Source organism: Camelus dromedarius, chromosome 17 (genome assembly GCF_036321535.1).
Source record: "Camelus dromedarius isolate mCamDro1 chromosome 17, mCamDro1.pat, whole genome shotgun sequence".
NCBI classification, from domain to species: domain Eukaryota; kingdom Metazoa; phylum Chordata; class Mammalia; order Artiodactyla; family Camelidae; genus Camelus; species Camelus dromedarius.
In genome coordinates this window covers 45,696,042-45,722,067 of record NC_087452.1, presented here as the reverse complement: position 1 = coordinate 45,722,067, position 26,026 = coordinate 45,696,042, and the positions used below count along the sequence as shown (strand labels likewise).

The following is a 26,026-nucleotide window of genomic DNA, read 5'->3' as shown; positions in this document are numbered from 1 at the left end:
GCTCCAGCCTTTGCTTGCCTGACTTCATGCTTGTGGAGACGCTGTTCACGGGGGAGAGGTCTTCAGCTAGAAAACCGCGTGATTTTAAGTAGCTGCTTCACTGCCCGACGGGGGAAAGGCTGAAATTGCAAGAGCTGAGTTATTTAATCACTTCAGATACTCACCCCACCCTGTTCTCCATTACCACGCACAGCTAGGACTCTCTGGGTCAGAGTTTTCTAGAAAATTAGAATGATGTACTAAAGATGAAGAGTGGACAGAATGAGTGAATGTGCCAAGCGCAACTGTGGCAAAAAGGGCAGACGGCGGGCTGTGGCAGCCCCGGGCGCTAGGTCTGGCCCTGCCGGGCCCCGGAGCCCTGGGACAAGGTGCACTCTCTCCGGGCTTGCCCCGTCTTGTCTGCGCACAGGGGGGCTGGGCTGAGGCTGCGGAGTTTCTTCATAGCTCTCGGGTTGACGACTACAAGCCCGGGTCACACCTTCGAACCCGGATTTCACGGAAAACTGCCCGGTTCCCTACTGCTTTCTGGTTGATACCAGAAGGCAGAGGGAAAACTGCTTGTTTAGTTCTATACACATACCAGGGATTGAGCTAATGTTTCAGCATTATTCACTTGAAATTACTCAGCAGGCGGCTTTTAAAGTGTAGACTGATTTTACTACCAGATTTCGGTTTTTGTTTGTGTTTTGATTTCTTACGAAGGTCCCCGCCTGGTCTCTAGACTCACGCTGAGAAAGAGGCACGGAAGCCATAATAATCAGCTACCTCAGAAAAGGGGGCAAAGGCTAGCTCCTCTGTTCACTAATGACAACACTGGAGGACCTTTTTTCTCCGTCCTTTAAGTTCACCAAGAGCTCTGAGCCACGCGTGTAGCGTGTGGGTCTTTTCTGCTCCGGAGCGGTGTGTAAGACGTGAAGTGTGACTGGTGCCTCGGGCAGACAGCGCACTAGCGAGGTGTTCCCTCCTTGGAGCAGGTTTGGCTTTGGTTCTATTTTTAGGTTGAATTCTCTTACATTCTGGGTGTCGACGCACACCGAGTCTGAGAATTTCTTAAAATCTGCACCGCCCCACCCCCAATCTTTTCTCCTTTCCCTCCTGCTCCCTCTGCCCGTGGTTTGGCTTTTACAGCGGCCTTTCTGGTCCCACTCTCGGGGGTTAGTGACACTGCTGAGAGGAATGACATAAAGCCACCGTGTGGCTTACGTCCTGGTGGAGGGAGGATACGGCGGATTTGAAAATAAATAAACCTTGAGCAACAAACACTATAGAGTGAAAGAATAAGGAATCAATGAAGGAGACTTGCCAACCATCAATCTTAATAGACCGTTTCCCTGAAGGGATGGTATTTGGGCTGAGACCAGAGGATAGGGAGGCAGCCACGCAGAAGAGCTGAGTGGAGAACTCGGAGGCTAGACAGACTAGATGGTGCAGAAAAGAGGGCCCTCTGTGTGTTCTCCCTGAAGGGCTGTAAGAAGGGCCTTAATGGATTTCGTGTTGCTGTTTTGGTTTGTTTTAACGCCTGCAGGCTGCTCATCCACTCTGAGGGTCCTTGAGACCCAGGTCTGATGTGTTTAGCTTCTCTGCCTGATTGCCTCCTATCTAGTTAGCAGTGTGTGAGAGCTGTTACAATGCATTGCTCTGATTTGCTTTCCTAGTTTAAAGGGAGAAAGTTTTACTCTGGTGGTAACATTCACTACCTTCCAATACTGAACGTGTCCCGGTGTGGTTAATGTCCAGCACTCATGTCACTTTTGCAGCTGGATTTCCGTACACCCCCAGGTTTTGATCGGACACGTAATGCTGAGATTGGAAACAAGGACATTAAATTCAAGCATTTGGAGGAGGCCTTTACATCGGAACACTGGCTTGTAAGGATATATAAAGTGAAAGCCCCTGACAACAGGGAGACGCTAGACCACAAACCTCGAGTGACCAACATTTTCCCAAAACAGAAGTATTTGTCAAAGAAGGTGAGTGCCAGATGAAGTCGTGTCGGTGAAAGGATAACTGGCAATTCGTTGCTTTGTGTGAAAAATAATTACTGAAAATTCAAAAAAATGTTCATTTGCCAGACGTGTAAAGACTAGGGGTCATATGCAATGTTAGCATCAAGCTAGCCCGCCAGGGCGTCCCTTCCACACCGAGCGCGGCAGGCACCCAGGCAGCGCAAGTTTCTGGATGGTGGTTGGGAGGGAAGTGTGGTTGTCAGTGAACCAGGCTGAGACCTTCCGGGGCATTCTCCCTCTAGTCAGTGCCACCCCCATTAGTAAGGCTTGTTTGTGAACTGAGATGTCCATGGCCATCAGCTTCTGAACATTTGTGAAGGTAAAGATGCCAAACGCTGACGTAATAACAGTGTGATTCCGTCGTCATCTCTCGGTCAAAGCAAGTTTATAGAGCGTTTCCATCTTCCGTTCTTATGGAGATGTTACTGTATTATTCATTGAATAATAATTAAGCTTGAGTTTTTTGAGTCCTGAATCCAAAAAAAAACATCATTTATCTTAGATAATTGTCTTTAAATGTTAAATTGTCGTGACACAGCTTGTAGGCAGGAGTTATGATGATGAGTCTGTTGCAGTCCTTTTGTAATAAATATTTAATAAGATATGAAATATTCTATTGGAGGTCACTGTTGCTCACTTAAGCCAAGTAGATCTCATCTTTGCTATAAAAAGGACTAAAATTGAGTATTTATATGGTTTGCCTTTTGAGGGAAATGGGAAATAGCAGTCAGATGAAATATTAAGATATTTTAAGGTACTACCCTTATAATACTAATTTTTATTAGACTGACCAGTCTTTTTTAAAAGTTTTTTTAAAGTTAATTTTTTATTTTTTAATTTTTTTTGAGGGGGTAGGTAATTAGGTTCATTTAATTGTTTTTAGAGGAGATACTAGGGGCTGAAACCGGGACCTTGTGTGTGCACTTGAACCATGTCCTCCCCAACACTGACTTCAGTCTTAGGTCTTGAAGATGCTTAGGTTTACATTACTTGGCTCAGTTCAGTCACTGAAGGAATTGTCTTATTCCTTTGTATCGCTTAAAATATACTTCAAATATATTCAGAATTTAGAGTATTTCAATTTGTACTCTAAAAGTGCTGAATAGTAACGTATGATATGTAGGTAGAAACTCGAAATGAATACTTTCTGTGCCAGAAATAGATGACCGTATCTCGACTGCTGTATTTAAACATGTCCCATGGGGCTGACACTATCTTCGCCACGTCAGCTCGCTGACCAGTCTCCGTAAAATGGCAGATCACGTGACCTGGGTTCTCATGGGCGAGTGGTAGGGAGAACTGGTGTCACGTCAGTGCCGATGAGCAAATCAAGGCAGTCACTCCTAAAACCAGTTCAGATTTTCCTGTTTTTTGAAAAACAAGGCCATTGAACTTGCTAACTGATGATAGTGAGTTTTCTTAATCTGACTTCTTTTGCCTTCCCATCATCTGCCCCAAATGAATAAGTGAATGGATAAATAACAATCAGTCTGTCTTAGGTGCCCCAACACAGATCCTAGCAGCCAGCCACGTGGATCTTGAATTTCTGGTTTCTGTGTTGATAGCCTCCGTTCTGCGCTAGCAAGAATGCTTTTTATTTGGTTTGCTTTCTTACCCCCAGCCTGGATCTGACTGTTTGGGGTGGAGGGAGTACGTGAGTACAGCTGTCGTCCCGGGAGCTTTCCCGCCCTGAGATGCCAGTGTGGCCACGGCTCTGGGCCTGGTGGCCAGTGGTCACTGCTCCCAGAGAGGAACGCCCTAGGGCCTCCTCGCGCCCTGGGCGCTTCACAGGGCCACCCAGGACAGGTTTCAAGTGAGAAATCTGTAGGTAATGATGATAAGCCAACCAACTCCTGACCTGGTTGGAATTTTTACAAATTGTGACCTCTGAAATTTTTTACTTTTTGCCCTCATAAAATAAGTTAATAATTAAGGCAACATATATTGTGGACAAGTTAGTGGTAGAGAATTTTTTGTAACCTTAAGAAGGATTGCATCTTGCCTTGTATTTTTGTCCCTGTTAGAAAAAAGGAAACCTCCTCAAGGGTTACATTTAAATGTGAGACTTGAATTGAGGGGTCAGCCTCTTGAGTCTCCAGCCTCTGCTAACCCAGTGCTTCAAAGGTGCATTAGTTGATTTGTTTCCCCCCAATTTTGCTTTTTTCAGTATCTGCGAATATATCAGATTGTTAGACACGTGTGCCTTTATGACTTATCTTGTAAGATTCTAAAATAGCAAACCTTTCTGCAGTAATCACTGCTGCCACAATGGTAGTAACTTGTTTCCTGTGTCACAAAACATCAGTCGACAGGGTTTTAGTGGGATCCTGAAACGTTAAGAAAAACGTCTTTTTAAAGATGTATGAAGCTCAAGGAATGTCTCAGGATTTTTCTTGGTGTTTGGTTTTTGCTCTGTAATATTTAAGTGCTCATTTTTCTGCTTGAATTGGAGAATGTGCCAAGTAGTTTTCTCTCTTCATTTCTATAGATAGTTGTAATCATCCGCCGTTTGTACAGATGAGAAAACTGGGGCTCCAGAAATTACTAAGTTACCTTGTATTTCTGACACAGCTAATTCTGGGGGGCTGGCCCGGGAGCACCGAGATCATTTTCTGAACCATTAGCCTAGTTACATATTGCCGTGCTTGGGAATGGGAGTAATTGTTACAGTTAAGCATTTAGTGGTTGGGCGGAGATGGGGGTTCCTCCGCCTGGCGGTGAGGGGTATGTGACATGCACTGGGGGAGCGCTCTGGTGCACCCTTCACCTGGAAGCTGAGGGCAGACAGCGCAGAGCGGTCAGCGGCGGCACGGGCTGCCCGGGTCCAGCCGTAGGGGGAGCCTCAGGGGTTATGAAGACCGTCTTCACTGTGCAGTAAAACCATGTGTGTATCCATACTTTTAATCCTTAAGGAACCTGCACTAACACTGTGTTCTGTTTTCTTTTTAGACTGCGAAAAGGAAGCGTGGCTATATTAAAAATAAACTAGTTTTTAAGAAAGGCAAGAAAATATCTAAGAAGACTGTTTAAACACACTGTTCTGGTCCCGAACCTGAAGCAGTTGTCCTTGTGGGAGCCGGTCTTTGCCTTTAGCTCATGTCGTGTTTCACAGCAGCAGGGGTACAGAACCATCACTGGTCCAGGCTTATGTACAAAACTTTCTGGCAATGCCTGATCTAAAAAAAAATAAAGTTGGCTTATTGAGAACAGCTGTTTTCGATTTGTAATGTGAAGCAAGACAGAGCACTGCTGTGAATGTCCAACAGCAGATTTTTTTTTTTTTATTGGTACATATTATCCTTCAAATCTGAGAATTTGGACTAATTGCACCAAAGAACCCTCTAATTTGGTCCCTGGCACATGCACAATGTTTTCGTTCTTTTACAAGGCCTGCATTTCATTTGAATTACCCAGGTAGCAATATGCAAAACACAAATGGCAAGATGCGATGCAAGCTCCTTGAACCAGTAAGCTAGAACAGGCCTGAGAAAAGGTATTAGAAAAACAGCGACACTTCTTGAACTGTATTTATTTTCATGTTTCTCCAGCACGAAGACTGTTTCATCAAATGTACGTTTTCTGTTGCTCACTGTTGGCTCTGAGAGGAAGAAGCTGCTGTTTCAGAGATGGACCTCTCACTAACTGATTCAGATAGGTTTGTTGTTGTTGTTTTTTTATGTTGAAACATTATTGCTGCTGTTAGCATTGTTTCACCAGGTACTTACAGAGCAGATCTCATACGTTGTTCATTCAAGGGCTAAATTTATATCCTTTGGGAACCATGCGGCTGCACAGAACGTTGCTCACGGGTCGGGGCTGGCTGTCTTAGTGCGGAGGTCAGCACCGTGCTTACACGCAGAAGGAGGAAACCCTTAAAGCGGACAGGTGTCCGGAGTTCATTTTGTGTGACTCCTCAAAGTGACAAAGGATTTGTAAACTTTGCCTGGATTTCTCCCATTTTTATAAGTTTTCATCCATGACAGCGATTTTGGCCTCTGTTCCACATTTTGTGAATCCCTTAAGCATTTGATGAAACACTCTTTAATGCTATATGCATTTTCTTACTTTTATTAAAAATATGACAGTTGTCAAAAAAATGCACTAAAATGTAAATGGAGATTGAACATGTTCACTTTCCAGCTTATAGGCAACTTTATATAGACTTGAAAATTTTCTCCTGTTTAGTGAAAGAGAAAGGGGTTTTCCCGCCACAGGATATAACTTTTTTTTATATAAACAAGCATAACTTACACCACTGCTTTCGGTGGGAAAGTGCAGAATAGTATGTACCTTTTATGAGGAAAAGTGTAATTTACAATATTCAGTGAGAATGTTACTGCTGATTTTCTTTTCCAAAGTGTAGAATATTGATTTATAGAATTCATTTTTGACCCAGATGATGGTTCTTTTACAGACCAATAAAATGGTTAAACATTTTCACAAATAAGGTGTAACTGAATCTGAATTTCTGATACCTTGTCATTTGGGGGATTTTATTTTACTTTGTCGCTTTAAAATTCAATGCAGAGAAGTTGTTGACTGTAGGGGAAATAAAGTTAATTCAACTTTTGTGTTAATTGTTGTCTTTTACTAATCTTTTATTTTTGGGAGAAGTTACAGAGCACTGAACACACGCGTCTTTCCTGTTGGCTTTTACAGAGGTTTTACAGGCCAGCCGGACAGGTGCTGGGCCGGGCCAGCTTGTCCTGCTCTTCTGTTCTCCCCTTTCATCCCGGAGTGAAAACTGCATTTTTGACTTTTTATGGGTGAGTGAGGGGGAGACACGTAACAGAAGAGGAATTTCCTCTCCAGGGAGCTGGGGCTAGGACACTAACAGAAGCCCTGCCCGCAGAGTACTGGCATCTAATCAGCCAGGTCTTGTGTCATTTTCTCGCGGGGAGCAGGCATGACCTCTGACCTTTTTCAGGTTCAGGGAGCACCACTTCGGTTCAGTGGGTTGCCTCAGTAAAGACTTTACTGTAACCGCACTTCTGGTTTTAGAAAAGTGAAATTGTAGACAATAAAGCAGCTTTTGTTTTTGTTCCGCGTCTTAGGAGTGAACAAGGTGAGTGCTTTGTGGTATAAATAAGGCGGTGAGGCAGCGAGGCCAAAGGTAAGTTCGTTTTTCAGACGTGCCTTGTTACCCACTTGAGTTTGCATCTGTAGGCTTCTGCTTCATTCAGTCCCTAGGCCACGGCCAGAGGCCTGGACACCTAAAGGCGCCCTGTGCGGGGTGTGGTTTCCGTGGCTGGCAGGGGGGGGGTCATAGGACCAGGAGATCTGGAGCTGCTGCCCTTTATTTCTAAATTGTGGTAAAATACATAACAAAATGTACCACCGTAACCGTTTTTGAAAGTACTGCTCAGTGGTGGTAAGCACTTTGACGTCGTCGTGCCCACGTCTCCAGCACGTCCTCGTCTGCAGAGCAGCTGCTTGTCGCCGTGGGTCCCGTCAGGTCCCGTGGTCCTCGGCTCAGGTGGGCGGAGTCGCCTGTCTGAAGTGGCCGCGCTGAGCCTTGTGGCGGTGCCCGCGGCACATGGCTGTACAGCTCAGCAAGGTAGCACGAGGCGGGCGGCCCCTGTGTCGTGTGCAGCACAGCCCAGCGCAGGGTAGCAGCGCTGCCAGTGCTCCAGAAGCTTCCTCACGCCCCCACCCAGTCCCTGGCCTGGCCCACGTGCCCCTCCCCAAGCTGATCGGTCTCCTAGCTTTCACATAATTACTGTTTCTCTAAACATACTGTTTAATTGCAACTATTATTTGAACAGTATAAATGGAATCAGTATTTTTTTTTATCTAGAAGCTTTTGCTCAGTTTTTATGAGATTCAGAATGTTGCGTACAGCTCTAAGTTTATTTTCATTGATGTATAGTATTCCCCCGTGTGTGTGTGTGTGTGTGTGTGTGTGTGTGTGTGGATGGATATTACGAGAATGTTACAAATAAATAAGGTACAGGAATAGTCTTACAGCTCTCTTGGAGCCTGTATGTGCACATTTTTGTGGGTATTCCCTAATAAAGGAGAGTTACTGGGTTCTTGCTGCTCCCACATCCTAATTGGCCCTTTTTAATGCTTTTTACTTGTGGCTTCTGGTGGGAGTAATGGTTTCTCCTTGTGTTTACTTCACCATTTCCAGGTTACTCGTGAGGCGGGTCATTTGGAAATCTCCTTTTTATACAGTTTCAGGTTTTGTGTTGATTTGTTGCTGTTGTATTAGAAGTTCTTCGTGCAGCCTGTGTACAGGCTCTTTACAATTTGTGCTGCGAGCTGCCTAGGAATTCATTACTTAGTGCAGTTACTTTTCAGTCTCGTGTGTGCCTGCAGCTTTCTGTGCCCTGCTTAACCTGAGGTGGAAAGAGTCTCTTGCATTCTTTTCCAGGAAATTTATTGTTTTATCTTTTATACTTAGCTTTGCAGTCCGCCTGGAATTCATTTGTTGAGTACAGTGTGACTTGCTGGTTTTTGTTTCTAGGTTGGTTAGATTTCTGGGTTGGTGTTTTTCGTATGTGTATCTAATTGTGCACCATTTATTGAAAAGACCATGCCTCTCCTACGGCTCTGCGGGGCTCCTTTGGCAGTAAGTCCACATACGAATCTCCTGGACTGTACGCTGTATTCCGCTGAGTTCTTACCTCTGTGTACTGACTGAGAGATGGTAATGTAAGTCCCCCGTCCCCGCCTTCTTAAACACCACTGGGCTGTTTCTGGCCCTTTGCTGCTTCATGTAAATTTTAGAACCAGGTCATTAAGTAACACCAAAAAGAAAAAGAAAAAGCTTGTTGGGCTTTTGATTGGGCACTGAAACTACAACTTAATGTAGGGAAAACAGTTGAGTCTTCTGTCTATGAATGTGGCATATCCTTCATTTATGTAGGTCTGGGTCATCTTTAATTTCTGTATTATACTTTTATTCTTAATTGAAGTATAGTCAGTGTACAGTGTGTCAGTTTCTGGTGTACAGCATCACGTTTCAGTCATGCATATACATACATATGTTCATATTCTTTTTCATTATCAGTTACAGGATACTGAATATAGCTCCCTGTGCTATAAAGAAATCTGTTGTTTATTTTATATATACTAGTTAATATTTGCAAATCTTGAACTCCTAGTTTATCCCTTCCCACCCCTTTCCAGTAACCATATTATTTTCTATGTGAGTCTGTTTGTAGATGAGTTTTTAAGCGTCATCCTTTTTTTTTTTAGATTCCACATATGAGTGATATCATATAGTATTTTTCTTTCTCTTTCTGGCTTACTTCACTTAGAATGACAAGGATCTCCAAGTCCATCCATGTTGCTGCAAATGGCATTATTTTATTCTTTTTATGGCTGAGTAGTATTCCATTGTATAAGTATACCACATCTTTATCCAGTCATCTGTCGATGGACATTTAGGTTGCTTCCATGTCTTGGCTATTGTAAACAGTGCTGCTATGAACATTGGGGTGCATGTGTCTTCTCAAATTAGAGCTCCCTCCAGATATATGCCCAGGAGTGGGATTGCTGGATCATAAGGTAAGTCTATTTTTAGTTTTTGAGGAATCTCCATACTGTTTTCCATAACGGCTGCACTAAACTACATTCGTACCAGCAGTGTTGGGGGGGTTCCCTTTTCTCCACACCCTCTCCAGCATTTATCATTTGTGGACTTTTGAATGATGGCCATGCTGACAATAACTCATTGTATTTTTGATCTGCATTTCTCTGATACTTAGCAATATTGAGCATTTTTTTTCATGTGCTTATTGGCTATTTGTATGTCTTCATTGAAGAATTGCTTGTTTAGGTCTTCTGCCCATTTCTGGATTGGGTTTTTTTTTGTTATTAAGTTGTATGAGCTGTTTATATATCTGGAAATTAAGCCTTTGTTGGTCTCATTCATTTGCAAATTATTTCTCCCATTCTATAGGCTGTTGTTTTGTTTTGCTTATGGTTTCCTGTGCTGTGCAAAAGCTAATATAAGTTTATTTAGGCCCTATTTATTTTTGCTTTTATTTCCACTGCCTGGGTAGACTACCCTAGGAGAACATGACTAAGATTTATGTCAGAATGTTTTGCCTGTTTCCTTCTAGGAGGTTTATAGTGTCGTGTCTTACATTGTTTTTAAGCCATTTTGATGTATGGAGTGAGGGAGCATTCTGACTTCATTGATTTACACGCAGCTGTCCAGTTTTCCCAACACCACTTGCTGAAAAGACTTTTCTCCATTGTATGTTCTTGCCTCCTTCGTCAAAATATATTACAGTTTTTAAATAGCTCTTGCACATTTTCAGAAGTTTTATTTCAGGGTATATTTATTTTTGATAAATACTGTCTTAGAACTTTTTTCAGTTGTCGGTATATAAAATGTTTGCTTTTGAATGTTGCAGTTGTACTTAGCAAACTGTTAAAACTCATTGGGTAAGTGCAGTTTTCCAGTAATTTGTCCATTTTATCTAAATTTTCAAATAGATTAATATAAAATTGTTGCTAATGTCATTTAATGGTTGTCTGTGGATTCTGCAGTGACCGCCTTTCCTTCCTCAGTTTGGCTTTCTTCTTGCGTCCCCATTCATCTCCCCTCTCCCCCTCATTACCTTGTGTCTCATTTTCCTTCAGTTTTTGCTCATGGCTTTATTGACATTTTCTACACTATATTTATTTCATTAACTTTTGTTGATTTATTTTTGTGTTCTTTTCACTTTAGTGCGTTGATTTCTTCTCCTAATATGTAACTTTAAGTTCATAAATTTACACCCCCCCGACAATGTCTCATTCTCAAAAGTTTTGATGCAAAGTGTCCTTGAGTTTAATGCATATTTTAATTTCTGTTGTACTTCCTTCTTTGAACTGTGGGTTATTTAGATGTACCTTTCTTGATTTTCAAATATACTGGTTTGCTAGTTAACCTTTTATTGTCAGTTTCTACCTTAATTGCATTGTCACACACTCTAGTTTTAATCCTTCGAAGATGTTTGAAATTTGCTCTGTGGTCCAACATACACAGTGTGTGTGTAAAAATCTTATTGAAGCTTGTTATTTGCTGAGAAGGATGTATTGAAATTGTGCACTGTTACAGGTTTGCCTGTTCTCTTTGAACTATTAACTTTCTTTAGAATTTGTTTGAACACAGATTATTAGGTGGATATACATTTGGAACGTTTATCAGTAAATTGAACCTTTGATTTTTTGTAAATAGACTATTTTCCGCGGGGCTTCTTGTTGAAGCCTGTTTCTGATTGCTAGCGGTTAATATCAGCTTGCTTAGGATGTTTGCATGATGTTTCTTTTCATCCTCTGAATCTATCCTACTTGGAATTTGTTGGGACTTTTAACTTTGAGCTTGTTGGTGTTCATCAGTTTTTTAAGTTTCCAGTCCTCTCTCTGAATATTGCCTCTGCCCCATTCTTTTCGCTGCTCTCCTTCTGATCAACTCCAGATAAACAGAACTAAGCCGCCTTTGTTGGCGCGTGCGCTCGCCTCCCCATTCTGTGTTTTCTCCTGACTCACTTAGTTCTTACCAGTTCTGGCTAATCTAGTATTGAACTTATCCATTGAGTTCTTCTTACTGTTTTTCAATTCTGAAATTTCTCTTAACGCAAATCTTTTCTTTTTGTGGTTACAGCTGACCCACTGGTTCTGTCTTTTATTTAGAGTAGTGAGCATAGTTATTTTAACTGCGTCTGATTAATGCACTAACTGGAGCTCATGTTTGTGTGTGCATGCGTCCTGCTGCTGGGTACGTGCAGTCTTACCCCCTCACGTGTGGGGCAGGGGGTTCTGTGTTCTGGGCGCATAATGAGAAATTGTACAAGTTTTGGCCTAGGGTACTTTCTTCTGTAGAGGATTTTGTTTCAGCTAGGCATCCAGTGACACTGGCAAGCCAGAGTCACATTAATCCAATTTCAGGGATGAGGTGTGGTACCCAGAGCCAGCCTGCCCTTCCTGTGAGGGCTGGTTCATTATTTCCAGGCCGACACCCTGCGGGGACCTCGGCCGTGCAGACTTCAGTCCTGACATTTGTCCTCCTGGTTCCACAGACACTGAAATTGCTGCTCAGCATCTGCCATCTCCCGTGGCCTCCAGTGCCACACTTCTCTCAGGATGTCCGTCCTGTCCTGGATTCTGGTGCTGAAGACTATCTTGATTCTGTGACAAGTGTTGTTTCTCGTCCAGCTTTTTGACTTGCCCTTAGCCGGGCCTCTGGTCCACTGCTATCACAAGTAGAATACTGAATGTTAGAAACAATTCTCGGTGGTCCTTTGGATCCTAAACACATAGCATTTATGTCTTCACTCTGTCTTGCTGTGTAAATAGCTAGACATTGGCAATCCAAGTTTTGTGCCTCCCAGGGACCGTCACAATCTCTTAATATTTTATTCACTTAGAGAAAATGGGACATTCTTGGAGAGTTGTTTTATTTTTCTCTTAAAAAGATCCTGGAGGCGTCTGGATTAGAGTACCTAGTGTCTGCGTATGTTGACTTGGGCTTCAGTGAAAGCTGGAGCTAATGAGATGGAATGGAAACATTGAACGGCAGCCTGGCCGCGTGTGACAGCAGCGTGCTGTGTGAGCAACTCGGACGAGCCAGGGGTGCAACAGCACCTGGTGTGACAAAATGAGATGAACGGTAAGGAGTCAGAGCTCGGGCCTGTATCCTGCTGAAGGAAACATTTAAATGTTTTTAATACGTACTCTCATACATATTTTTAATGTTTTCTGACAAGACACTGTAGAAGGAGGCGCTCGTCACACTCGGCCCCTCCCTTCCCCGAGGACTGTGGAGAGGAGGCCTGTCCCTGAGCAGACCGCCCACGTTGTATCTTTGGTCTGCGCAGACCTTTCACTTGTTAGGTCTGTAATCTGTTAATTTTTGTAAATGGCTTGAGGTGTCCTATTCAGTTGTGCCAACACCCTTTGTTGAAGTGACTATTATTTCTCCCATTTCATTGGCCTTTGTAGAAAACAAACTGCCCAGAATTCTGTTTCACCGAGCTACGTGTGTCCTGTCTGATAACCTGATGTCAGGACTTACTGAGAAGCTACAGGTAACGTGTGTTATCCACCTTTGTTCAGCGCCCTTTTACCGTGCACCCCGGGACCGCAGGCGTGGGGCATATGAGGAGGTGTTGTCACCAAGCCTGCAACTGACAGAGGATTAATATCCAGAATCTGTAAAGAACTCTTAGGTAAAAAACAGATGACTTTGATTAGCCCTTAACAGAAGAAAAAATCCAAATGGCAAATCTATGAAAAGGAACAGACCCACCAGGTTAGCGAAAATGTGCAAGTGAGAGGATGTGCAAAAACAAACTCGTACGTTGCTGGTGGAACTGAAAATTGCTCAGCACCAGCTGATGCAGCTGAAGGTACAGACCCCGTGTCCCAGCGGCCCTGCTCCTGGTCTGTCCTGATGGCTGTGTGATTGTACACTAGAACAGCCCTGAAGGGAAAAGCATGAACTGCGTCTCTAAGGAATAACAGTGACGATCTTAAAAACAATTTGAGTTAAAAAGCCAGACCAGAGGCTATAACATGACTCCATTTACGTACAGTTCAGAAACAGGCAGAATATAGCTCAGGGGCGTATACACAGCATTGCAGCCGTAAAGCAAACCAGGACATGGGTAACTTCGTGGGGCTGGGAGAATAATGGGGGATTTGAGCAGGAACAGGTTACGTGAGGAGGTTCTTAAGTGATGGAGTCTGTTTCAAGTGGAATTCTGGTTACTTTTGTCTGTTTGATGGTTTAAAATAATTCCTGGCGCTGTACACTTGATTTCTGTGCTGTGCTTGTGTTATGACATGAAGGCGAGGGTGCAGACTAGGAAGCTCCAGACCCTTCTCATTCCTTCACGGAAACATTTTTAAAAAGCAACAAATGAGAGACTGGCTACTGTAACTTGATAGGGGCTCTGGGAAAACGTCAGCCATCTACAGCAACTGAACCACGCACTGCTCAATCAGAAGTTCACGTTAGAGATGGTGGGAAACCTCACGGCATTCTATTCCCCTCTGCCCCGCCTCTCCAGTGTGCCAGGGTTGGGAGAAGGCAGCGGCCCAGCCCCCAGCGGCCTCCCTCGAAGGGAAGGAACAGAGCAGAACTCACTTGCCGTGCTCTGTTGTGCCTGGGGCTGCCCGAGGGGAAAACGGCCCTTTTGCCTCATTTGTGAGTCTCAGGGAAAAGTGGCTGATAGCTCAGATCTCAGGCCGGGGAAGGCTGCGGAACAAGGAGCCACTGCTTGTAAAAGCTGCAGGTAGACTACAGACCTGGAGGTGCCTGTGCAGGAAGCTATGGGAAAAGGAACAAACCAATACCTAAGGGCCTGAGAAGCCGGGGGAAATGCTCTGAAAAATTTACACGTGAAAACAGTTACGTATGGGAGGGGGCTCAGAAACGGCGCACAGCCCCCAGGCAAGACACAGGCCCGGAAAAGAGGAACTTAAGCCTCGGACATCCTGCAGGTCAGTGAGGGTCTTCCCCGGGGTGCAGCAGTTTGAAAATGCTGGGGGAGAGGGTGATTTTTTCAAATGCCCAGTTTTCAACAGAATATCACCACCAGGCGTACAAGGAAGCAGAAGAGCACGGCCCATCCAGAGGAAGAAAACCGCAGAAGTCATCCTTGAGAAACAGGCATCAGCTGTGTTAGACAAAGACTGTAAACCAGCTGCCTTAAATATGCTCAGAGAAATAAAATCAGAATTTCAACTATGATAGAAATTATCTTTAGAAAAAACTCAAATTTTGGAGCTGAAAAAAAGTAATGGGAAAGTTGAGTAGAGCGATCTTAACAACACTCGTACAGGGAAGTTGTGCACGTGAGTCAGGTGAAGTTGTTAGGTCTCAGGAGCCAAAACCACAGAAATGGGAAAAGAGCTCTGAGGACACCATTAAATGGACCAACACACATTGTGGGAATCACAGAAGGAAGAAAGGGGCAGTGAGATTTGAAGAATTAATGGCAGAAAGCTTCCCAGATTTGAGGAGAGACATCTCCACACACGCCCAGCGTGTTACACCCAAAGGAACCCACTGACCCCGGAGACACGTTAGCATCACACTGCTGAAACCGAAAGCTTTAAGACAATCTTGAAAGCAACAAAGGTGACTTTTCACATGAAAGCCAGCTTCAGTCCAACTATCAGTGGATTTCTTAGAAATTTTAAGGCCATGAGTGCACTTTAAATGTGTAATTCCTACTGCCTCATGGCCTTAAAGTAAAACCTGGAAACCAAGAATTCTGTACCTTCAACACTGCTTTTCAAAGAGAAATTAAGAGCTTTCCAGATAAACAGCAGCTGAGAGAGTCCATTACCACTACACACCCTACAAGAAAGTCATTCTTTAAATTGAATTAAAAGGCTTTAGACAGTAACTCAAAGGTATAAAGTATAAATACATGGAGAAATATGAAAATCAGTATTATAATTTTATAGCTTGGTTTAGAAGACAGGTAAGTATAAACCTCTCTCAGTGCATACACGATATATTAAAATGTAATTTGTGACGTCAGTAACAAAGCGGTGAAGCTGCAGAGGATTAGTTTTTGGATGTGACTGAAGTTGGTATCATGTAAGATAGATTTGTTTATAAACTTTAGGATGTTACGTGTAGTCCCTCTAATAACCAAAAATGAAGGAAGAATATCGAGGAAAGACAAGAAGGGCGTCAAATGCATCACTACAAAAATTTAAATACAAAGGGAGACAACAATGGAGGAAATGAGGGACAATGAAGCTGTAACACATACAGAAAATGAGGAACAAAATGGCAAAAGTCAGTCCTTATCAGTAATTACTTTAAATGTAAATAGATTAAATTCCCCCACCAAAAGACATCAATTGATGGAATAGATTTAAAAACAAGATCCAACGATGTGCTCTCTACAAGAGACTCGCTTTAGATCTAAGATCACACGTACCTGCAAAGTAAAGGAATGGGGGAAATGTTTCATGCAAATAAGTAACCAAAGAGTTAATGCTAGTATCAGGCAAAGTGAACTTTAAGCCAAAAACTGAGAAGACATAAGGACATGACATACTGATAACCCACTAAGCATATGTAACTATTATACAAGCAGCCAACATCAGAGCTCTAAGGTGTACGAAGTACACGTGCACAAAACTGAAGGGTCGGTGGGTCTACAACAGTAGGAGACTTCAGTACCCAGTGTCAATAGTGGATAAAACAGCCAGACAGGATCAGACAGGAGACCCCGATGGCTGAACACCACTGAGGCCAAGTGCACTGATCGTGCCACCAAACCGGATACACAGTCTCCAGGACAGACCGTATGTTAGCCCACAAAACGAGCCAATAAATTTTAAAAGTGAAATCATACCAGGTATCTTTTCCAATCACAGCTCAATTAAAGTAGAAATCAACAGTGGGAGGAAAACTGGCAAATTCATGAACATGTGGAAGTTAGACACTTAACCAACGGGTCAAAGAAGAAAGCACAAGAGAAATTAGAATGTATCTTGAGACAACTGAAAATAAAAACAAACAAACCAAGATGTATGGATGCTGTGAATGCTTACATTTTTAAAGCTCTCAAATCAACCTTTGAACCTTAAACAAAACTACGCCCACAGCTAGCAGAAGGAAGGAAATAAACGAGGAGCAGAGAGACAAAACAGAGCAACCAGACAGCCTCCCACTTCCTGATGTAAAAACCTTACTGCAAAGGTGATCACAACTGGTACAGGCATAAAGTCAGACACAGACCAGCAGAGCAGAATAGAGCCCAGCAAGAAGCCCTGGCAGAGGTGGTCGGATTACGTTTGGTAAGGGAGCCGAGGTAGCCATTCAACAGGGGAAAAGAATCTTTTCAACAAGTGGTCTTAGGAAAACAGGATATCCATATGCAAGGTAACAATATTGGATCCTTATCTGACATCGTTTACAAAAATTAAATAGATTGAAAACCTAAAGATAAGGGCTAAAACTATGAAACTCTTAGAAGAAAACGGGAAAGTCTCCCTGACATTAGATTTGGCAGTAAGTCACTGCATATAAAAACACAAGCACAAGGCATTACAAAGAACTGGACATCAAAATTAAGTACTTTTGTACATCAAAGGACACTATAAAGAGAGTGAAAAGGTAACTCACAGAATGGGAGAAAACACTTACAAATCATATTTGATAAAGGATTAATATCTAGATTATGTAAATAACTCCTACAACTCAACACATAAAAGCCACCCAATGAGAAAAGGAGCAAGGATCTGAATAAAGATACACAAATGGCCAATAAACACATGAGATACTCAGCATCACCATCTTTCGGGAGGTGCACATTAAAGCCACAATGAGCGAGCGCTTCAAACCCACTGGGATGATTGTCATTAAAAACAAAGGTAACAAGTGCTGAGAAGGATGTGGAGCTTCAAACCCCTGGGCCTTGCTGGTGGCATTGCAAAATTATGTAGTCACTGGAAAACAGTATGGCAGGTCCTCAAAAAACCAACCATACTTTTCATATGACACAGCACTTGCAGTAGTGTGTGTGTGTCCCCAAAAGACGGAAACCACCCAAATGTTCATTGAGAGTAAACATAACGTGGTGCACATGCATATAATGGAGTATTATTCAGCCTTAAAAGGAAGGAAATTCTGATGGTCTGAACACATTATGAAGTGAAATAATCCAGACACAAAAGGACAAGTGTAGTATGATTCCACTTTTACAAGGTGCTCAGAGTTAGTCAAATCCATAAAAACACAAAGCCGAATGCGGGCGCTAAAGGTCGCAGAGGAGGGCGTGGAGGGGGAGTCACTGTCTAGTGGGCACAGAGCTGGAGACTAGAAAGATGAAAACTTTATGGAGACGAACGGTTGTTATGGCAACACAATGATGTGAAAGCAGTTAATGCCATTGACCTGTGCGCTCTTAAATGGTTAAAATAATAAATTTTATGATACATGTATCTTTTACCATAATAAAAGAATTACTCCATAAAATGAAATGTGAACTCAGCCAAAGAGAGTAAGAAAATGAGCAAATAGAGCAACTCAGCAACATGGACTGATCTATAAACAAAATAAAAGCTCAAATAAACTATATTATGCCATTAGTACACAGCCCAAAATGGGCAAAACCAAGCATGCTCTTTAGAAATACACATTATGGTCCCCGCCCCCCCCAAAAAAGCCAAGATGGTAATGACTCCAGAAGACCGGACAGTGTCACCACTGGGGTCAAGGAGGGGACATAGAATTTTGTATGGGCACAAAGGTAGCTTTTAAGGTACAAACTCACGTTTCTTAAGCAGTGGGTAGGTACATGGGTGTTTGTTCTTAGAACTGCAATGTTTTATGTAAACCTTTTCTATGTGGTATTTCACAATTTTTCAAAAGGCAAAATGAATCCCCCAGCCCAACCCCAACAAAAGAAAGTGACCCTTCTCCATTTTTAACTCCCCAGATGGTTTATCCTCTGGTGTAAGACTGGAAAAATCTAAAAACACCACAGTGCTTACTTACCAGTCTCCTCACTGAGGACTTTCTTCTCAGAATAGCATCCATTCTGCTTTCTCTCAGAAACAAAACGGTTCCACACACTGTTCTCAAAGATGTTGTTAAGACTGTGACGCAGAACAGGCCCACGTTATGATTTGACCCAGTAAGTCACTTCTCTCAGAACAAAACCCTTCACTGGACATGAGCTAAACATTCTTATGACCTTGTCAGAAAATATCCATACTGTTTCTGTGGTAGGTTATTTAATGTGTTTAAAACACTGTTTTGATGAAAATACGATTGCTGTTCACACTGAATTAACATTACCTAACCAATAAAATTCGAGTTCATTCAGAGCCACCAATGCCAACAGGACTTTGGAATCCCTAAAAATAAAACACACACACAGATAAGTATAGTGTTTAATCGAAATAAATCTGTCTAATATCTACAAAGTGTGAACAGTTGGTCTTAAGAAAGCAGACAAAAGGCACAAAATCAGTATTACTAGAGAGAAGCAGTCATGCTACTGAATTTCATAAATATTCTCACTAGAGTGGCACAGTAAAAAATAAATTAAGCAGTGAGCAAAAATCAAATACTTCACTTTTCCCTTGCTTTATATTCTAGTCATGTCTTGACCTCATTTGTAAAGGCTGAGGACTGAGATTCAACTGAAACCACGGAGCACTTATGCAGGCTTTACGTATGTACGTTTTAATCACAGTGGTTTTCTCGCAGTTGGGGCCAACAAGAGAGGTACATTTGAAAAAAAAAAAAAATCCACAGGAAATTCTTTCCTGTTTCCCCAAACTAAACTCAAGAGTGAGGCCATGGTTCTGCAGGTGTGTGTACGCATGCGTGTATTTAATTTCTAAAGCCCTTTTTCCATCATAAAAGTAGTGAAGTCGCCATATGACTCGTTTTCTGCCATGAAAGCAGCTTCTGAAAAATTTATGACGAATGCTTTGAATATGAGAAACTGCCAGAGGCGCTGAGACAGGTAGACGGGTGGAAAATTCCAAGGCAGGCCTGGCTCGAGGTTCTCCCAGAGGTGCCCCATCCAGCGGGAAGCGGCGGCTTCTCGCCCCGAGGATGGACAGACAGGTGTTACCGTCGGGAGGGGAGCGGCACTCCCAACGGCAACTGCAACGACGGCCACCTTCACTTCTACCAGGGACACCGGGGGCAGGGCCAACTCACCTTTGTTTTGACGAGAGTTAACAAAGGAGAACACCTTTGTGAGTGCAAAACATTTTTGGCAAAGTGAAAAATAGAAAACTTCAAACCTCATTGATAAAAAGGAGCCCAGGATGACCCACTTCGAGATCGGTAGGTGCCGTATTTACACGTGTATAACGCCCAACGGACAGTGCGCGCATGTGCGCACACCGGCCCCAAGTGGCTCTTGGCATAAATAAGTTCAATCCCACAGGAGAGTCTGGGGTGCCTTTTTCACAGCACCTCATTTCTCCCTCAGGTACCATTTCTTGGATGAGAGCAAGAGGTCTCAGTGAAGACCAGCAGCGCCTCGATACTGTACCACTTTAATTCCTACAAAAACATGGCTATCTCTGAAAGCGCTGCGCCTCCGCCGGTCAGTGCGCCTTCCACAGGGGGTTGAAGTAGACCCAGCCGTCACCCTGTAGGAGAGAGGAGGGGACACTGTCACACGGAGGCCTCGGCGAGGCAAGGGAGAAGCGAGGGAACCCCGCCTCTGCTCGGGGAGGAGCTAGGACCGCCCAGAGCAGGGCTCGTGACCATCTGTCCGGGGCCACCACCAGCCTGTGTTTCTGCCTCGCGCCCCAGGTCTCAGCGCCAAGCCAAGCTGGGGGGCTTGCGACCCTCCTCAGCCTGGCTGCTCTTGGCAGGCAGCCCACATGAGCTTCACTTCTTGGCCTTTCGGGAGGAAACCCCACAAAATGACCAAAATAACAAAAGACGGGAGTGGGGTGGGGCTTTGTTGGTTTACATGAAGGAAAGATTCACTGGCCAAAAGAGCCCTTTAAAACCACAGCAGGACAGAAGGAAAAAGAGGGTTAGCTGGATGAACAGACAGGGAGGGAAAAGAGCAAGGACCGAATAGGAGGAATGTGCCACCAGTGACTGACATCCCCCGAGCCTGGAGGGGAGCGCCCCACAAAGGGCACACACACGGCGCAGTCACTACGACATCAGCACACACGGGAGATGACACTAATCCGGCACCAGTCGGAAAAAGGCAAGGATCACAATGGTCCGCGAGCTGGTGCTGGCTGGAGGGATACGCTGGACGTGAGAGTCCTGACGCTGGGGCGTGGGGAGGGGTGGGGAGGGTTACTCTTTACATAACCTCAAGCCTCCTAAACAGGCTGGCTTTTATTCCACCGCGGGGGGAAACTGTTTTCTGGTCATCATCCTTTTGTTTATCAACATACAACTTTCCAGGCAAACTAGTTAGAGAAACTAGGCCCACCCGCACAGGGACCCCTGAGGGGTCCCGGGATGGTTAATGTAACGCGTCTACTTCACTGGCCGTGGGGTCCCCAGATTAAACACTCTGAGTGAGTACACGCGTGTGTGTGTTCTCAGACGAACTGGTGGCTGCAGTAAAGCAGGTCTCCCTCCCCGGGGTGGGAGGGCCCCCTCCCATCTGCTGAGGGCCTGAAAAGAACAAAACGCGTTGGAAGGAGGAAAGTGCCCTTTACTTGCTGCCTCACTGCTGAGCTCACACCTCATCCCATCTTCTGTCCCGGAACGGGACTCACACCGTTGGCTCCCCGGGGTCTCGGGCCCTCTGACTGGTACTGAATTGCACCAATGGCTTTCCTGGGGCTCCAGGTGCAGACCGCAGGTCCTGTGGCTTTCTGGCCTCCACAATCTCGTAATAAATCGCTATACATTTCCATCTCCTATTGATTCTGTGCTGTTTCCCTCGGGAACCCTGACAAATAGAGTCACCTCACCCAGGCAAGGCTTCCAGGTAGGGACCGCACTCAGAGTCTCCCCAGGCAGGCTTCCCGTCTGAACCGGCATCCGACCCTGACGTCTCCGGTCGGCCCGGAGCCCCAGTTCCTGCCTCTGAGGACAGAGCAGCCGCTTCCTGCTCCCCACCAGAAGCCCACCTCCAGCCTTCCCGCTCTCCCCGCAGCCCTTGCTACACGGTACCCTTCCCAGGAAGCAGCAAAGTCAGACACCAGCAGCGCCCGGGCGCGGCAAGCCCAGGCGTATTTAAACTGGCTCTCAGTGTTTACATTTTTAACAATTCCTGGACACCATGTGAATATCCAATGCCTCATAAAAATTCAGATTTCTGGCTTCTCGGGAAGGACTGGGCAAACAGTGCGTGATGGCCTGGAGGTTGGTGGCACCCACCCCTTCAGATGCGGACTCTCCCACCTGCCCGGTCCTCATCAAGCTGTTTCTCCCACTGACGCTGCCAGCCTCCGAGGGCCTTCAAAACTGAGGCTCCAATACACTCGCTGTTTCCAGTTCAGTTCTCAACTCGCCCCACTGCTCCACAAACAACTTCAAGAGCGTAAGTAGATGGGGGGGGGGGCAGTTGTGGGAACGGGTTTCCGCCTCCCAACGCCACGCCCAGCAGCAGCACGTGAGGCGGGGACCCATGTGGGCCCCCCGGGGCCTCCATCCCCTTCGCCCACAGGAGCTGGAAGGTTCCAGCCCAGCCAGGGGTGGAGATGGGCCATGAGGGGCTTCACGACTAACTTATTGCTAAAGATGGAGCAGCAGGGCTGTGATGTTTCTCTGACCAGGATGCCGTTCAGCTCCGCGGCCCCACTCCTGGCCTCGCAGCGGGCGCCCGGGACCGCCGGCACAGCTGGAGCCGGGGCGCGCCACCCAAGCTTCCTGGGCCCACCCGCTGCCCCGCCGAGGCCGCGGTACCTCCTGGATGAAGTACTTGGGCTGCCAGGGCGCCCGGAGGTTCTCCCGCTTCCGCTCCTCCACGCGCTGCTTCTCCTCCAGGCGCCGCTTCTGCTCGGTGGCCGCATCAATGTCCCCCAGCCGCAGGCAGCGGGTCACCTCCCGCCAGAGGTTCCTGGGGGTGCGAGAGGGGGACAGTCAGGCGGGGACCCGGGCTGAGGCTGCGGTCCTGGGCGAGGAGGGGCCCAGGCCCTGGAGCAGGATCTGCACCCAGACCTGAACCCCCACTCTTCCGGCCCTGACCAGCTTGCCCTCCTGGGCTCGGAGCGTCTCGGGACCAGTTCAGTGACGACAGCAGCAGACGCTTACCCGGCAGTTAGCATGTTTCTAAGCATTTACATATGGATTAGCTCAGCTGATCATCACAACACCCCAATGATAGATGCAATATTTTCATCCCATTTTAAAGGAGAGAAAATCAAGATCCACATGAGATGAAGTGACCTGCCCAAGGTCAGCAGGCTGATGGACACGGACAGCGGCCGCTCTCCCAGAGGGAGCCTGGCACTAGGAGTTACAGACACTGTGGGATGCATCACCTCCCACTGTCTACACATTCACTCATTCACCACTGGAGAAGGCAGCCCAGATGGGCCCCTGCCTGCCCTACCTGCCCAGCAACCTCCCTCATCAAGAATCCCCGGGGCCACCTCTGAGTCACACCCCCCTGTGCTGGAGGCTGGGGACAGGCACTGAGGTGGAACAGAACACTTCCTCACTTCCATGCATCAGGACAAGCCCAGGTCCCACACAGAGGGAACCATCTGACTTCTCAGCAGCGAGCACTCCCTTCCTGGTTTTGCAGACATGTGGCCGGGGGGTGAGTAGACGCTGCTCATTAAATCCCAGGCCAGGGAGCCCCAGGCAGAGTGCCCAGCCGGTCCAGGACCACAGCCCTCCTGGGGGATCTGAGTCCAGGAACTGACCAGGGCCAGGCTCCAGCTGCAGGCCCAGCCTGTCCGCCACCCAGCACCCCACCACGCAGAGGCCCAAGGAGAGTGGCACCCTGGCTCTGGCTTACAGCTGGAGAAACTTCTGGGAAAGGGTAGAAAGCCAGGTCCCACAGCCTCACAGTCCCTGCTGTTTCTACTGCACCCTGACAGCTGACTTGGGAAGGGAAAGGACCAGCTAGAACAAGCCAGGGAGGTGGGGGAGGAGACAGTGTACCAACCCTACAACAAGGTTTCCAGGACCCTGCTGCCCCGTGTTTCTTAAACTCAGTTATAAAGCTATAAAGTTACAAAGTTACAAACTCTTCTTATAATAGCAAACCCTCTTACAGCATCGTCCATCATTTCATGTTAATCCTCCTACATCATCTTTCCAAACAGCAGCATGCTCTGAGTAAGAGCCAGGGCCAGCTTTCCGTCCAGGGTCAGACAGTGAACGTCTGAGGCTCTACTGGACAGTCTCGGTGGCAACTGTTAATCTGTCACTGTAGCAGGAGGCCGGCCACAGGCAGCGCACCCACGAACCCGCATGGCCGTGCTCCCACAGAACTTCTCACACATCAGCCCGAGGCTAGATATGGCCTGTGGCCCACAGCTGGCTGACCTCCTGGATTAAAAAATGTAAACGGCACATTCCAAGAACGTTCTGCTTCTGCACCTGGGTCCGCATCAGAGGTTACAGTCTGTTCACATGGTTCAGCGGGTCCTACATCACCCACTTACAATCGTTCCCCAATCGCTGCACTTAGATGGGGGACTGTTCCTTTCTTTTGTTGTTTAGTTTTCTTTTCTAAAAAAATACCCAATTTCCATATTTGAAACCTTTTCTGAATTGAAGAATTCTCCCTTAGACTAGATTCTCAGCAGTGGAGTACAAGATTCAGCTGCTGGCTGCTCACCACCCACCAGAAGCACATGGGGCACGGACTGTCGCTGTTACCACGCCTTTGCCGGCACTGAACTTTTTTAAAAAATTATGCTGCTAATCTGGTAAGAAAAGAAAAAGGATCTTCACTGCATGGTTCTCTCTGTGCTTAACTTTCCAATTAAGCAACAGGCCAGCAGAGCTGACAAACATCAAAGTCCGCTCACTGCGGGCTCCACCCTGTGACTGCAGAACAACTAGACTGAAAACCACCAAGGAGCTACTCCTTAGTGACACACAGGGACCCCCAAGGATCTAAAGAGATTCCTGGCGCACTTCCATTAGCTGAACTTTTTCTATTATTTTTTTAATTGAGGTCCTGGGGATTGAGCCCCGGACTTCATGCCCTCTAAGCACAGTACCACCGAGCTCCACCCGCCCCCCCCCTTAGCTGAGCTCTCAAAGCCCCCCCATCCCTCGGGTCAAAGGCTGAGGACTATGGAGCTTGGAGACGCGCACAGGGCCTGGTTCCCACCTGGACTCCATGGGGCCCTGCTTCTCCAGGGGGCGGATCTTCTTGGGGTACACCGGCAGCGCGGTCGTGTCGATGACCTTGGTCTCGCCATTGTTGTACGTGAACTCCAAGGTCCCGTTCCACTCCCCGTGGGCTTTGCACACGATGGTGTTGGTCGGGTTGTGTTTCACTTCTGCTGTGACCCTAAATTAACCAACAGTCAAATGAACATCTTTGCCAGGTTATCAGAGCTGAGGCTGACTTCACAAGGTCTACACACATAGGGGGAGAGTCTAGCGCAGTGGGAGAGCATGTGCTTAGCATGTGTGAGGTTCTGGACTCAATTCCTGTACCTCCATTAAAAAAAAAGGGGGGGGTACACAACACACATTTAGAGATTTTTTTTCTGTGGGGTTTTTTTTTCCCCCTTTTGCTCAGAGGCTAGCTTTTATGTGATCTCATATCCTTGAGCAGAGAAAGGAAGCACTGTTGGGAAAACTGGTGAGCTTTGAATAAAGCCTGTAGATTAGTTAGCAGTAATGCAGCAATGCTAATCTCTTGGTTTTGATAGGATGTTATTATTGGGGTAGAAATCACACAGGTCAGGAAAAACAAAATATACCCTTTGCCTCCCCCAGACAGCATCTAATCGTGCTACAGTTCAACCACCAAAAGAGTGTAAAAGACTTTTTCAGTCATTGAACAAGGTCCGTCTCCTTCAGCCCGGCTTTCCAGGGCCCTGGTGGAGACCTGTGACCTCACGCCTCACTTGCGCCCGGCCCGAGGGGGGGTCTGGTCTCAGCCCTGGGCGAGCAGATCTAGGAGCTGCTGCAAAGCAGCAGCAGAAACAGGAAGTGTAGGAGTCCAGCTCCTCTTTTTCCTAATGGCTGTGCTCAGGATGAGTTTGGAGTTTTCAAACACAGGCTTGGAAGCCTTCCCAAGCCCAAACACAGCCACAGGTCCTGGAGGACTAGACCCAGGCTCACAGGTGACATCAGGAACCCTCCTGGCTGCATGCACCGCACGGGTGTCAGTGAGACGCTGGGGCAGGCTGAACAGCGGGCTCTCCCGGAGGGAAACACCTGGTCAGCATCTGTCAATTTCTGTGGGGCGGGCCCCCCACCCCACCGCGGGGGCTTGCTCCCACCGCGGAGGCACGAGGGACCGCAGAGCTGGGGAGAAATGCACACGATCAGCCCTTGTGAGCCAGGGCGTCCGGCTCCAAAATGGCCACGGAGGTGCCCACTTTCCAGGGGACACTCCAACACCCCCTGTGAAAGCCACACAGGAAAGCTCTCCAAGAAAAGGAGCAAAGATGAGAGCTGG

The 26,026-nt window shown here is 46.1% G+C and overlaps 2 protein-coding genes across 2 annotated transcripts in view; one reads left to right on the top strand and one right to left on the bottom strand.

Moving 5' to 3' along the window:
- Positions 1 to 6,583, top strand: part of STT3B (STT3 oligosaccharyltransferase complex catalytic subunit B) — an 82,390-nt gene extending 75,807 nt beyond the window's left edge. The window contains exons 15-16 of the mRNA XM_031469820.2: positions 1,758 to 1,970; positions 4,956 to 6,583. Of these exons, the coding sequence (XP_031325680.2) occupies positions 1,758 to 1,970; positions 4,956 to 5,036 (294 nt within the window). The 3' untranslated portion in view covers positions 5,037 to 6,583. The remainder of the gene's footprint in view (positions 1 to 1,757; positions 1,971 to 4,955) is intronic.
- A 12,275-nt stretch (positions 6,584 to 18,858) lies between these two features.
- Positions 18,859 to 26,026, bottom strand: part of OSBPL10 (oxysterol binding protein like 10) — a 268,519-nt gene continuing 261,351 nt past the window's right edge. The window contains exons 10-12 of the mRNA XM_031469821.2: positions 24,722 to 24,904; positions 22,333 to 22,486; positions 18,859 to 20,093 (exon numbers count right to left, since the gene is read on the bottom strand). Of these exons, the coding sequence (XP_031325681.2) occupies positions 20,049 to 20,093; positions 22,333 to 22,486; positions 24,722 to 24,904 (382 nt within the window). The 3' untranslated portion in view covers positions 18,859 to 20,048. The remainder of the gene's footprint in view (positions 20,094 to 22,332; positions 22,487 to 24,721; positions 24,905 to 26,026) is intronic.